This window comes from Mytilus californianus, unplaced genomic scaffold (genome assembly GCF_021869535.1).
Source record: "Mytilus californianus isolate M0D057914Y unplaced genomic scaffold, xbMytCali1.0.p SCAF_15, whole genome shotgun sequence".
Taxonomy (NCBI): domain Eukaryota; kingdom Metazoa; phylum Mollusca; class Bivalvia; order Mytilida; family Mytilidae; genus Mytilus; species Mytilus californianus.
In genome coordinates, this window is record NW_026262637.1 from 19,082,813 (window position 1) to 19,098,457 (window position 15,645).

At 32.2% G+C, this 15,645-nt stretch overlaps 1 protein-coding gene across 1 annotated transcript; it reads right to left on the bottom strand.

Moving 5' to 3' along the window:
* Nucleotides 1-1,075: 1,075 nt before the first annotated feature.
* LOC127725604 (xaa-Arg dipeptidase-like) lies at nt 1,076-14,752 on the bottom strand. The gene is made up of 6 exons (XM_052232691.1): nt 14,387-14,752; nt 13,808-13,956; nt 13,321-13,463; nt 4,150-4,304; nt 3,091-3,325; nt 1,076-1,334 (listed from the first exon to the last, which is right to left on the bottom strand). The coding sequence occupies exons 1-6, from the start codon at nt 14,750-14,752 to the stop codon at nt 1,198-1,200; spliced, it is 1,185 nt and encodes a 394-aa protein (XP_052088651.1). The 3' UTR covers nt 1,076-1,197.
* Between the last annotated feature and the right edge of the window lie 893 nt (nt 14,753-15,645).

Here is a 15,645-nt window from a genome sequence, read left to right on the forward strand (position 1 = left end):
GCATTGTTGTTGATGTCTGATCTATGGCCGCACATACTTAAATCCTTTCGTTTCAGCGATATATACCAATCCGCAAAGGTTACACTCTAATCCGTAGACGAGATTCGTAAGTGAGAAATCCGTAATTGGTGGTGATGTGGTCTGTTGAACAGTCAAATATTTTCGATAATTCCTTTTATCCTTTTCATATATATTATTTTTAATATATACACCTTATTTCACTTCTATGATAATAAAAATTATCTAAACAAACTACTTTAACTCCGTCATATATTTATGAGTCGTTCGAAAGTCAGTGGTTGTCTGATGTCTTATCATAATAGTTCTTATTTAGAGAAATTGGTGTTTGATTGAAGATCTTTGTCTATTTCTGATTAATTGATTTACTGCTTTGTTACACTTGGGTTGAACATTACGTGTTGTATAGACATTTGCCTTTTATGTGTTCGTGTATATGGTACCATATGTGTCTTTTGGCTACTTGTATTAGTCTGTCTCATTGACGTATACCCACATCTTTTTTAGTTCATACTAGCTATAGTCTACTGAAAAGTATTATTTTATGTACTGGAAGGCTCGAGCACTATTGTGAGACAAAATAATTTAGTAACTTGGCATGATCTATTATAGCTGGCTATATGGTATAGGTTTTGTTCATTGTTGCTGTCACCTATAGTTGGCTTACATTCACGTTACTTGGACTCTGGTAATTATACTTGTCCTATTCGTAATAAAACCACATCTACTTATTTTCATACTATAAAAAGCGATAGGTTTTTTAAGGAAAAAGTGCTTTACGATGCATTAAAATTCAATATTTGAAAAATGACTTTTCCCTCATAGTATGCAAAGTTACCCTTAGATAAATTTTCATATACTTTGTATGTGAAATTTGGCAATATTCTCCTCACGCACTCAGGTATTTATACATTCTTGGCTTTCAAGTGTTTGAAATGTTTTACTTTTTTTTTCTTAAAGAGTTGAATAATCCAGAAAAGCTCCCCTGGAACACACGAAATGTATAAAGTTTTATTTTCATTTTCATTTTCAATTTCATGAAATAAATATGTTTGACATACTTTATTATAGACCATTGATTAACTGGTAAATATCTATTTAATGCAAAAACAATTTGATAGAATCTTTGACTGCTTAATATATCCGTAAGTTTCCATTTCTTTTTCTTCATCGTTTATCTCATTTTGAGTTTTTGTTAAACATTGCAAATTCATCTTTTATATCTTTTAATAAATTTTCATCTGTAAAGATATCAAGACAGGTAAGTGCCATAGCTTTTGCTTGATTCAGGGTGTGCAACTGAGCCTTTGGATCACCTGGAAAAAAATAAAGCATGAAATAATTAAAATAATTCTAAAATTACATAAATATATCTGCCATATGTTATATGAAACGAGTATCTTGTAATTTTAATGGTAAGAAAATTATCGGACCAATGCATGCATATATATTAAACTAAGTCCTCTATGAACGCTTTTTACATTGATTTCGAATCTACAACGTATTCACAAACGACAAATTATGTTTCATTGATTATCGGATAGTGACCGTGAAAAACAATCAACACATAATCATGACGTGCAAAATAAGTGAATTGATAGAGGGATGTTTTTAAAAATATAAATACATATTTTCCATGCGTTTCCATTTTTTATTTAATCTTTTCCATAACAGTTGTTAAATGATTTTGTGTATTTAATTTGTTCTTTAGGAATCAATTATCACTATTTACCTTCCAGTGCACGTTTTTTTACAGTGCAGTGGCCTAAGTTCTAACGAGAGGTCTCTAGTAGAGGTCACTGCATACGGAAAAATATCGGCGAATAAGAGTACGAGGAGACATTAATACGATAGCAGTACTTTTCTGAAGATTTTGATCAGATAAAGGATGTTCTTTAAGAAAGTCCATGTACACTTGTTTTATAGTAAATGTCATTCATGTATATAAAACATATTTATTTTTTTTTTATATTTGAAGTATCATACGACTTTAACATATGATGTCATGTTATTCGTGTAATTGTTTGTGAATGACTCAAATAGAAGCTGTCCTTTCATAAAATTTGATTTTGTTGTTATAAAATTTAGCATTCATATATGATTTATAATCATGGACAAGTATGAACAAATGGAAATTCATAATGTGTAGAAAGTAAAATAACAAAAATACCGAACTTCAAGAAAAACTCCCTTATCAAATGTCAAAATTAAAAGCTCAAACACATCAAACGAACGGAAACGACTGTCATATTTCTGACTTGGTACAGGCATTTCCTTATGTAGAAAATGGTGGAGGGTTCGAAGACAGTCCGTTTTATTCGCCATAATCAACAAAAAATGATGGGAACGTCACAGAACATGTATATATAAATATTTGATTTTTTTGTATTAAAACTAATGTGTTGTACGAAGCGACATAACTCAATGATAACTTTCAAAAATATCACACAGGTCGCTGACAAAATTAATTGCATGATATAAAAATGATAAATGCTGTATCTGGTATCTAATAGTTATCTCAAGAACGAATATGTCATCACTGTAAAAATATATAAGATCATACATTTCCAGCACAATGAAATTTTTTAACGTCCTCCATACATCACGAGAACACGAACTCTGGGAAAATAACAGCATCCACCTGGTACCGGTGTAGAATTAAAATGAAGTGTTTAATGTTTTATTTAAGAAACTTCTGTTATGTTTGTCTATTTCAAATATATCTAGAATAAATCATATGTTCTTCCGATTTACTGAATTAAAAAGGAATTGCGAATTAGTATCCATAGTCATTAATAGGACATGAATATTAAATTAGTATAGTGTCATAAACGGGAATAATTTTTGTGGGAGCAATTGGCACACTCTGTACATACAAGTAAAATTTTATACTTTTCATTTAAATTCTGGAATTTACTTTTAATCATAATTATTATTTTTATAATCACAGCGCAGCATATTCTTATAGTTTTCATATCATAGTTGATAAGGTATTTTATTATGAATCATGAGGTAATATTTAGTGTAATTCCGAAAATTTCACTGCTTTACTTTACAAACATAATACCATACCTGACGCAGTGGCAAAATCTTTTGTATGATTTCCAGAGTTCGTTTCAATGGCATATATCGGATGAATACTGGGAATAATTTGTGAAACATTCCCCATATCTGTAGAACCTGCTATTTCATCCTCTTTGGCGTCAAATTTTACACCAATAGATTGTGCATTACTCCTGAAGACGTCTGCCATTTTATTGTTAGTTACAAGGTTCAAATAAGGCTTGCTGGAAAACGAGTAGGACACCTGTAAACAAATATACAACGATTGACTTTAACGGGAAAGTAGAATACTAACATGATAACATTCAACTAAAAAACAAACTCATGTTAACAGAATAACCGGTTATTCATGAAAAACGTTAGCTTTATAGTTGCTGAATGTTCCAACCCGTACTAACACAATTACTTTTATAGTTTGTTGTCACTTATTAAATTATCTAATTGTATGTAAAACATTGGAGAATAAGACCCTTATATTTACCGTATGTATGACGCATCCTAAAAAGTAAAATAACAAAAATACCGAAATCCAAGGAAAATTCAAAACGGAAAGTCCCTTATCAAATGGCAAAATCAAAAGCTCAAACACATCAAACGAATGAAAAACAACTGTCATGTTCTTGACTTGGTACAGGCATTTCCTTTTGTAGAAAATGGTGGATTAAACGTGATTTTATAGCTAGCTAAATCTCTCACTTGTGTTTTGGTCGCATAAAATTCCATTATATTGACAACAATGTGTGAACAAAGATTACTTCATCAAGTAACAAACAATATTAATTTAAAAGATGTCGAAATAGTTTGAAGTTTTAAGTAAACTCCAAAATAATCGAGTTAAAGGTTCTCAGCAGCAGGATACAAATGTAAATATATGGTGTTTAAAAATAGTAGTTTACAGATGTGGCTTATTTTAATGTTCTGAAATATTAGACCTATACAAGTTACTTCAAAATTTTACTGGTGCACAATTTCAGTTGTAATTACTACTTTTATGTTTCAAATGTTCAGTCGTTTATACAACGATGTCATGTATGTATGCATGCAGATATGAATTTTAGTATACTACACCTGACATCCAGTGGCTGTTGCTGCCGAGTCAAAACAGGATTTCATCTTGTCTCTCAGTTCATCTAGTTCTTGTTTGATTGGCGCTCTGAAGTAGTACTCTAGTTCAGTGAATTCTGGTATTATGTTTGGTTTGATACCCCCTTTGTTTATTATTCCTAAAAGATAATCTTTTATTTTACTAATCAGAGGACTCTATTTAATTAAAAGAGGGACGAAAGAATCCAGAGGGACAGTCAAACTCACAGATCGAAAAAAAAACTGACAACGCCATGGCCAAAAATAAAAAGACAAACTGACAAATAATAGTACAGATGACACATAGAAAACTAAGCAACGCGAACCCCACCAAAAACTGGGGGTGATCTCAGGTGCTCCGGAAGGGTAAGCAGATCCTGCTCCATATGTGGCACCCGTCGTGTTGCTTATGTTATTACAAATCCGGTAAATAGTCTAATTCGGTAGGTCACATTCGTGAAAAGGGAAGGGTATTGTAGTTACGACATAAGGAACATATCCGATATCATCTGTGAAACGGTTATTCCATAACGGTCAACCAACTCGTGATGGCGTCCGTAAAATTTACGAAGTGATGATTTCAACTTCACCATTTGGAACTCTTGGTTTAATAGCTTCCTTGTGAGCAGCAATCCTCTAGTAAGGAAATCATGATAGGAAATACAAGCCCGGGAATATCGTATCAATTGGGAGATATATACTCCGTATGCAGGCGCTGCTGGAATGTTGCTACATAGAAATGGAAATTTCACAATTGGGAAGCTGAAATCATCTTTTTTGTCGTAAAGTTTTGTTTTCAACCGATCCTCATTGTCAATTTCTAGATGAAAGTCAAGATATGGGGCAGACTTAACTGTATCTGTAGTATCCTTTATCTCTAGTTCGATGGGATAGATTCGTTCAACATAGTCACTAAATTTTGTATTATTTAGTGAGAGAACATCATCTATATAGCGGAACGTAGAGTTAAAGGATATTGCTAACTTCTTATCTTTCTTCCTAAGAAGTTCATGTATGAAGTCAGCCTCATAATAATAAAGAAACAAGTCGGCAAGAAGAGGGGCACAATTGGTTCCCATTGGAATTCCCACAGTCTGTTGAAAAACACGTCCTCCAAACGTAACAAATATGTTGTCAATCAAGAAATCAAGCATCTTGAGGTGTAATACCACCATTGATTTTCCCCTATTAGTCTTTGTTAAATTTGCACTTTTCAAAAAATTGTGCAGAATTTATCTTTGTTTCAAATAAAGAAATACTTGGCATGAGTAAAGTTTGATCCTGTGCAGTACTATAGAAAAAATTTCACATAACATTTCATTGCATATAAGAAAATAACCATCACTGGAAGTTAACCAATCAAATTTTCCCCCTTTTTTAACCTGTGTACAAGCTTTAGTAACCATGTAACCTCAAGTTTCCAAAATATTCTATAGAAACCCCAAATAAAAAAATAATGGTGCTTTGAAATACCCAAGATATATGTTTATGACCCAGAAATGTTTTACTGCAATGAAATGTTGGATCAGTTACCTACAACTGTCAAATTCCAGGGAATATTTTTTTTCGACCTATTTTCGTATGCAACCGGATGTGACGTACTATGATTTGGTGGTATTACACCTAAAGAAGACTTTTTTGTTAAATAAACTGAATGTGACTTTTTTCCTTTGTAATACTGGTTATTTCAAGCATTCCTGTCAAGTTTTGTCATAATCAGTTCAATAGTTTGAGAAAAATCTAGTATAATGTAAGACGACATCTACAGCGATTCGAGCTAAATTTCTTCGAAAAATCCAAACCAAGCCGCATCATGATATAATATAGTGTGGACCAATAAATGATCAAATATTTATCTCATCTGCCTACAAACAGTTGAATATGATACAAAAGATGACTTTAGGATGATAAATACTACTAATGGACCTCTTTGTCTTCCTTATAAGGTCTCTTTTGGTCCATTTATACCTCTCATTTCCTCAAAATTTCTACTTTATAGGCCAATAAATAAAAATTTGGGGGTAACTTTCACTCATTTATGATAGAAATGTTATAATAAATGATTAATTGAAGTATTCAAGCTGAATGAACTATCCGTATAAAAGTTTACTGTCTCCAAGGAGGTTTCAATAAGTCCTTACGTAAAACTTAAATTTACGCCGCGTTCCAGAGAGGGACATAAAAAGCTTCTCTTTTGGTGAATAATTTGTTGTTACTGCTTTAAAAATAATTTCATTTACTTAAAACTATATATTTATTAAAGTATTACTTAGGAAAAATTTTCTAGTATAGCAGAATATAAGAAAAAAGGAGAAAAAGCTCCCCAAAACTCTAAGTATGGCTTATTCTGTCAACTAATATTCATGGTAAAGTCCTATTTCAAGGAAATTTTCTCATAAAATGTGTTTTGGAGACTCAATCCACTCAGAATATTTCATTATTAGTAATATTTCACTTAAATAGCAAGAAATTTTAACACATGAGAGTACTCACAAGGTCAAAGGTGCATGTACAGCTTCCCATAATAGGTGTAATACCACCATTGATTTTCCCCTATTAGTCTTTGTTAAATTTGCACTTTTCAAAAAATTGTGCAGAATTTATCTTTGTTTCAAATAAAGAAATACTTGGCATGAGTAAAGTTTGATCCTGTGCAGTACTATAGAAAAAATTTCACATAACATTTCATTGCATATAAGAAAATAACCATCACTGGAAGTTAACCAATCAAATTTTCCCCCTTTTTTAACCTGTGTACAAGCTTTAGTAACCATGTAACCTCAAGTTTCCAAAATATTCTATAGAAACCCCAAATAAAAAAATAATGGTGCTTTGAAATACCCAAGATATATGTTTATGACCCAGAAATGTTTTACTGCAATGAAATGTTGGATCAGTTACCTACAACTGTCAAATTCCAGGGAATATTTTTTTCGACCTATTTTCGTATGCAACCGGATGTGACGTACTATGATTTGGTGGTATTACACCTAAAGAAGACTTTTTTGTTAAATAAACTGAATGTGACTTTTTTCCTTTGTAATACTGGTTATTTCAAGCATTCCTGTCAAGTTTTGTCATAATCAGTTCAATAGTTTGAGAAAAATCTAGTATAATGTAAGACGACATCTACAGCGATTCGAGCTAAATTTCTTCGAAAAATCCAAACCAAGCCGCATCATGATATAATATAGTGTGGACCAATAAATGATCAAATATTTATCTCATCTGCCTACAAACAGTTGAATATGATACAAAAGATGACTTTAGGATGATAAATACTACTAATGGACCTCTTTGTCTTCCTTATAAGGTCTCTTTTGGTCCATTTATACCTCTCATTTCCTCAAAATTTCTACTTTATAGGCCAATAAATAAAAATTTGGGGGTAACTTTCACTCATTTATGATAGAAATGTTATAATAAATGATTAATTGAAGTATTCAAGCTGAATGAACTATCCGTATAAAAGTTTACTGTCTCCAAGGAGGTTTCAATAAGTCCTTACGTAAAACTTAAATTTACGCCGCGTTCCAGAGAGGGACATAAAAAGCTTCTCTTTTGGTGAATAATTTGTTGTTACTGCTTTAAAAATAATTTCATTTACTTAAAACTATATATTTATTAAAGTATTACTTAGGAAAAATTTTCTAGTATAGCAGAATATAAGAAAAAAGGAGAAAAAGCTCCCCAAAACTCTAAGTATGGCTTATTCTGTCAACTAATATTCATGGTAAAGTCCTATTTCAAGGAAATTTTCTCATAAAATGTGTTTTGGAGACTCAATCCACTCAGAATATTTCATTATTAGTAATATTTCACTTAAATAGCAAGAAATTTTAACACATGAGAGTACTCACAAGGTCAAAGGTGCATGTACAGCTTCCCATAATAGGTGTAATACCACCATTGATTTTCCCCTATTAGTCTTTGTTAAATTTGCACTTTTCAAAAAATTGTGCAGAATTTATCTTTGTTTCAAATAAAGAAATACTTGGCATGAGTAAAGTTTGATCCTGTGCAGTACTATAGAAAAAATTTCACATAACATTTCATTGCATATAAGAAAATAACCATCACTGGAAGTTAACCAATCAAATTTTCCCCCTTTTTTAACCTGTGTACAAGCTTTAGTAACCATGTAACCTCAAGTTTCCAAAATATTCTATAGAAACCCCAAATAAAAAAATAATGGTGCTTTGAAATACCCAAGATATATGTTTATGACCCAGAAATGTTTTACTGCAATGAAATGTTGGATCAGTTACCTACAACTGTCAAATTCCAGGGAATATTTTTTTTCGACCTATTTTCGTATGCAACCGGATGTGACGTACTATGATTTGGTGGTATTACACCTTGATAATGTCAGTTTCAGAGAATTTTTTGTTTGAATCAGAGTGATTCTTTACAAAGTAGGATTTATCCCCCCAGCCCTCCCCCCCCCCCCCCCCCCCCCCCCAAGACAAGATACTTGTATCTACGTTCGCCATTCTTTTATCTTAAATATATTCAAATAAAAACAAGATTATAAAACATAAACATTTTTCAAATACAGCTACCCTATTTGGCGTATATTAACTTCATTTGTCTGAAATTGAATTATCTCAAACAAACACATTTTATTTTGCCAGTTTTTATGGACTCCCCCTTTTTGAATTTGCCTTGGAGTTCGGTATTTTTGTTATACTTTTTTACCTCAATGGAAATTAATTTAGAACAGGCAGTAGTACATGTTTGCAATATCTAAATATGTGATAGTAAAAAACAGGAATGTTATTTTACACTCCAAAGAAATAATTTCAATCGTATTAAATAAGAAAAATGAAATCCTATTTGAATACATACATCAAGAAAAAAAGTATCGGAAAACTCCAAATGTATCGACAGGGTAGGCGTCTCCTTCCATTACTGCAGCACTTGCAATGCAAATTCAGATTCATTAAAGGTCGGGGTATACAATAGGACACAGATATTTACAGATCTGACAACCATACTCAGCGTCTTAATGCCAAATACCGCGATAAAAACTTGCCTTTTGAGAGCCTCAGGCATATTTCATCAGTCAACAAATTTATGGGCATGATCCTTTTAAGGTAGCACTACAGTCAGACTTTTTTTATTCCAACCAACAGTATTTGAAGGTTAATTTCTCCAAAACTGCTCAATGGATTTTGAAAATCTATGATTAAAAGATATTTGTTATATGATCAATTAAAAAATATAGCTCAATAACTGCCAAAAAGTGCTCTTTCAACTTGGAGGAAAAAAGCACATTCATGTCAAATCGTAGTAAAAATGTGTTTTCATCCCTTTAATTGACCATACACAAACTACAAAACTGTGTCTCATATTTTTGATAAATGCCTCCAGTTAGAAGATATATTGATTTAACTGCTGGGTGCCATACCTCATTTCACCTTTCATCTTTTGAGACCTATAAATTCTTTCAGAAACAGATTATCCAAAAACTGGGACACAGTTTTGTACAAATTACTCCCTTGAATCACATATATCAAAAGATATAAGAAGATGTGGTATGAGTGCCAATGAGACAACTCTCCATCCAAGTCACAATTTGTAAAAGTAAATCATTATTGGTCAAAGTACGGCCTTCAACCCGGAGCTTTGGCTCACACCGAACAGCAAGCTATAAAGGGCCCAAAAAATTACTAGTGTAAAACCATTCAAACAGGAAAACCAACGGTCTAATCTATATAAAAAAACAAGAAACGAGAAACACTTATGAACCACATCAACTAACGACAATCACTGAAAATCAGATTTCTGACTTAGGACAGGTGCAAACAAATGCATCGGGTTTAAACGTTTTAATAGGAGCCAAACCAAAGGGGATACCAATAAAGTTTCTATTTTAATTTTTTGATAACAATTCTCATTAAAAATTGTTAGGAAAAAATCAACTAAAAAAACTGAATACTCCCTTTGAACCCCTATAAATGCTATATAAATATCAAAACTCTTCTGGAAATACCCCAGGAGTGTTCTGACACTCTTACGTTATCAATGGAACCCTAATTTAGCATTTGGCGGGAATTTTACGTCACAGATTTGACCAATATCTGTCAAGTAGTAATTAAATATGGTCAAAGCTCCTCCTCTGTCCAGACAGTCCAGACAGTCTAAGATAAGAGAATATGAAGAGTGACGAGCTGCATGATATCAATATTTAAACATTATATTCTCACGATGAAATAATAATTATTATTCATATTTAAAACAAATATATGGTATTGTGGAATTAACTAGGACACAGAATGTGCAATACAAGATATATTCATACTACCTACTGTCCTCTACAAAATAGAACAGTAAATTATAGTTGTTATGTAAAAAGTTTTACCACATTTTAAGAAAAAAATACACTACCACTACCATCCAGGTGATTTGTCTAGAATAAGGATTGTTGTGAATGTCAACTTTTGCTGGTGTCAAATTCAGATACAAATTCTATTTGTCTTAGTAATAACATTTTGCAGAGGCTTTCAAACCTACTCTTGCACATTACTTTAGATTTTTCCCTCTACGTTTGTTCCTCTTTTACATTTTCTTTGTTTACCTTCATAGTTATATAAATTACTTTTAATTGCAACATAATAAGATAAGTCCACAGTATTTATCTTGTGTCAGATATCAACAGCTGGACACTTGATATCAACAGATGATTGAAAGATAAGCTCCTCCCTTATCCTCTTATATGTAAAATATTTACCATGTGCTTTTATTTACATAATTTAATTATCAATGTATTCCCTGTTGTGACATGATAATGACTCTGGGATTTTTACAAAATGTTCAGATGGACAAATATTTTAAAATGCTGTGATACCAAAATTCACTAAAAATTGTTACAAGACTGTAGTGCTACCTTAATTTGTGTAGTGTCGCTTTTAGAAACCTTCCTCGTTACTCTGCTGAGGGAGTTTTAGTGTTTGGAGCACAAACCTGTTTTATTTAAGTCCATATGATATTGTGAACATGCAACGGCGTAGCGTATCAATTTAGATAGGTAAAGATTGTAAGATAAATTGATTGGGTATGTTACTACTAAGAAGTGGGGAAAACTGAAATCGCAACGTCTGTCATAGATTAACGTTTGAAGTGGTCCATCTGTGACAATAACAAGTATAAGATCCAGATACGAAGAAGATGGGCTATTTCGGTAATATCCTTACTACCTAATTGTCAATTTTGAGGATGCAAATTAGTACAATAATTAGTATTCAGTCCCCTGAAATACATGTTTGAAGGCATATAACTGAGGCCAAAGTTGATGCAGTATATGAGGACAAAGTATCTTTTACATTTCGGTTTATTTTATCAATGTTCCTGGCTATTTTTGGCTTACTTAAATTGCATGGTTCCGATATTATTTGCTCCCTGTTTCTTCATTTACCATATAAATTGTCATATTGTCCTAAAAATTACATTCAGTCACCTGATCAGGTATCAATCATAATCAAAGGGAGAAAAGTTATCACAATTTCTTGTAGACAACTTTGGCGCAAAATTATTGTTTTCTTTATTCAAACTATACCTAAAAGCAAATGACATAGGATTATACTAGTTACATAACACCTTTGTCGAATTGATCTAGTACAAACGTAAGGAAGTCCCCGGACAAAACACAAGTGAGTTACATTTTCTAATTGTTGTATTCAGCCATACAATCCTTAATTCAAGGGTGAGCATGCTGATTTTCAAAGAATTAATGTAGTTTTTTGATAGGTATAATTTACATTTTTCAACGTTTGCATTTTAAGGTTGAAAATGTTCCATTGATATCGTATTGAAACCAGTATTGAATTAAACTGGAAACACATATCAATTGATTAAATGCTTGAAATTCATATATTTATGCCATTTGAACAGTGATTTAACCTCTGATTTCCCCGTTGACTGTCCAAGGTCAAACCTCATTTTTGTTGTGACCTTTTTCAAAATTTTGAAAAATACTTTGCATCAAAGCAATGTTGTTGTTGTTATCAATAGAGAAAAAATTGATTTAATTTAAACAAAATTTTGGACTCCATTATGTTTCAATCATTGAATTTTTTCTCAATCTAAGGAAAAATTCCATTTTTGTTCGATAGAAAGACTAGATATCCAGATCTGGATGTATAGTTATAATGATCCGACAATACAAGCGTAAAAGACGTACGTTTTGACTACTTTTTTTGAAACCTTATATTTGGATGAGTTCCTGTACCGAGAAGTTTCATCGACGTCGTTATGTGTTAAATAATGAAATTATATCGTAACTCATCATAGTTAACGGTAACAGTAAAACATACAGGTCAACCTTCTTTGAAGTAGGTCATAGACAAGGTTTCAAAAGATGCTTCATTGTCACGTTTATCGTCCTCATCGGTCTTATCTGCATGCCTGTTGAACTGTCCAACCGAATATGCAATTTTCTGCTTGGAAATTGCAGATATGTCACTATCATTACTATTGTTATCATTTATGCATAAATCAACAGAAAACCTGCTGCTTTGTTTGTACGTTTTCCGCGAAAGAGCAACTTTGACATAATGCATACAGTGATTTCAAGGGATGGAATAGTAGTTGTTTTTGTAATGTACTCTTTAAACATTTATACACGTTAAAGATATTGCATATGAACTATATTCCATTTTTTCGTACTTAATATAGAGTAGCAGGGATATTGACTGACCAGGATTTCATAATTACCTTAATATGACAATTCACATGACCAATAACTACGACAATAAAACTATATATATACATATATAATTATGGCCCCGTCGTTAATGTTCAAAACTAGTAAAGATTGTGTGTCTTCAATGTTTTTGTTATTGTCGGATGATCATTACTATTATAAAGACTTGAAGGTCAATATAATCTAAAATCTCGAACTGTTGACGAAATTATTCACAGTAAGATAGCTTTCATTCAAAAAGTATGTAAATTGCTCTGTATGCAACATCGTTCTTTTAAAAAACACCTATACAGATTTCAAAATCCTATCATTGAATATATTTCTGCGTTTCTCAACTTTACCATTTAAATTCGTAGGGCAGAATTAACAATAAACATTGTTTTTTTCCAAATTGGACATTAAGCATGTTGAGTGAATATCTTTTACAAGTTTCAATTTATCAATTTTGATACCATGAGCTCTCCATGTAGGTTTCATCTGTTGCCTTAAGCAAGACACATTCTGGTAGCATAATACCGCTGCATCAAGGGCGTTAACTCCTTCCCATGGGTAGGCTGCAGCGTGCGCAGCTTTCCCTGTGTATTTGATAGTAACCCTGCAATCAAAATAACACAGCTTAGGAAACAAAATTTCAAAAAGTAATCAGAACATTAGGAAAGATGGATTACGTCATTTGGTTGGGTTTTAAAAAATAATATTTACCAATAATGTTATAATGAGAGTGTGGGCTTTAGTAGATCACAATGCTTTTTTTGTACATGTCTTGTCGTTTCTTAACACTTTCATATTCCATTTTTTAAAATGAAAATAGATATTCCGCGACAATAATGTTTTTGTTTTCTGTTTTATTCATTTGTTTTCTATTAACGGATTTTGTTTAGAATATTTGCCTATCAATATTATATTATAGATCAATGTTGATATAAATAAAACACATACGTATCAACAGCTGCAAAAGAACCATGGGATACAGTCTTTGGGCATGGATGAACCATCATGGCTACATCAATATCGTCAAAGACACCAGCATTTATCATGTCAATTTTACCTCCACCTCCCTCCTCAGCAGGGGTTCCTAAAACAGTTATCTGAAAAAGAATATGATTGATCGAAAACCATGCATACAAAGTCATTTTAGTAATGTGTTGACAAGTGGTTTAATGGAATGGTGCTTCACTCAGATGTTATTACAATACAATTTTTCTTTCTTAGACGGAAATGTTTAAGACTTCTGCAAGCTTTGAAGTTGATTGAATGATAAAAACAAACAATAAATAAAGATACCAAGGAGGAAATTAAAATTCGTATTTCAATTTTGTTTTAGTAATACGCATATGATGAATCGAAGTAATTCAGATGTAATTTTAAAGTATTACCAGTAGTTTGATGTCACTGCTGGTGAGATACAAGCTATCCAAAAAACTATCCTTTACGCAATCTTAGGCTTGGTTTTGCAGTCTAATTTTGTCTTTGTGATTCCCTCATGTACATTAATCTAAACATAACGGTTTAGCCTACCTTGCCAAATGGTTTTTCTGCTTTCTCCAATGCTGCTTTTATTCCGAGACCAGCGGCAACACCAGCTTCAGAAATCAAATTATGTCCGCATGCATGTCCGATCTCCGGTAACGCATCGTATTCACAAATAACTGCAATGTTGGGTCCATTATCTGTGGAGCCTAGATCCGCTTTAAATGCAGTCTCTATCGCAAATTTCTTTCTGACATTGAAGCCCTTACGTTCAAGAAAATTGGTTAATATTTCATGCGCATGATGTTCCTCAAAGTTCAGTTCTGGATTTCGCCATATATCTGTGCTCAGCTTTCCCAGTTCTTCTGACGCCTCATCAATTGCTTGAAATATTGACTGTTTTAATAAATCCATTTAATCAATACCAAAGGAAACCAATGCATAAGCTGAGTGTCATATATTATATTTTGCTTGTGATAGACGTGAAGTTAGAAAATATTTATACCACCCACTTAAAAAAGTACAGGTTTACATTTATCTGAGGTCAATGATACACGTACGATTTATGATAAACCTTCGTCATTTACCTTACCTTGTCGTTAAAAATATGATTTTGAATGCACTTTGTCCGAATTTAAAATTTCAGATAATTAATGAACCAATTATCTAATAGTGTGCTAACATAGAAAAATAACTGTGATTTAAAAACGCTTTGTGCGGAAACAGTATAAATTAGGATCTTTGGTGAGGTTTTTTTCAACCGCTGGGTCGATACCACTGCTGGTAGAGGTTTTCCCCCGAGGGTACAAATAGCCTTGTAGTCAGCAATTCTGTGTTGACATGAATTTTCATTGATAATGTCATATACGTGAATTGACTGTTTACAAAGCTTTGAATTGTTCGAAAAACTAAGGATGATTATCTACCCCAGGAATAGATTACCTTAGCTGTATTTGGCATAACCTTCCTTAATTTCTGATCCTTAATGATCTCCAACAACGTAAGTTGTATTTGGACTTTTCATTTTTTGATTCGTGCTTTTATAAAAAAATTTACAACTGTTTCTTACAATTACACAATATGTGTTGTTTGATTCAATTTTTTTTAACTTTGTCATTTAAGGGAAGATAACTCAGATAAAGTTACTTTTATAAAGGAATGTATTATGAATTTACCTATAATCAATATTTTGTTTTGTAGCAAGAAAACGAGTCCCGTGACCCCAATTTTTATTTTTATTTTCTGAAAGCACATAATGAGAGATACCTTCTTATATTTCATCTTTCAATTCTAAGTTTTCTTTTTAT

Coding starts and splice junctions, on each gene's coding strand:
- LOC127725604 (XM_052232691.1), bottom strand. CDS start 14,752: ATGGATTTATTAAAACAGTCAATATTTCAAGCAATTGATGAGGCGTCA. Junction 13,464..13,807: donor TCTTTTGCAGCTGTTGATAC/GTATGTGTTTTA, acceptor TTTTGATTGCAG/GGTTACTATCAAATACACAG. Junction 4,305..13,320: donor ACCTACATGGAGAGCTCATG/GTATCAAAATTG, acceptor ATTATCTTTTAG/GAATAATAAACAAAGGGGGT.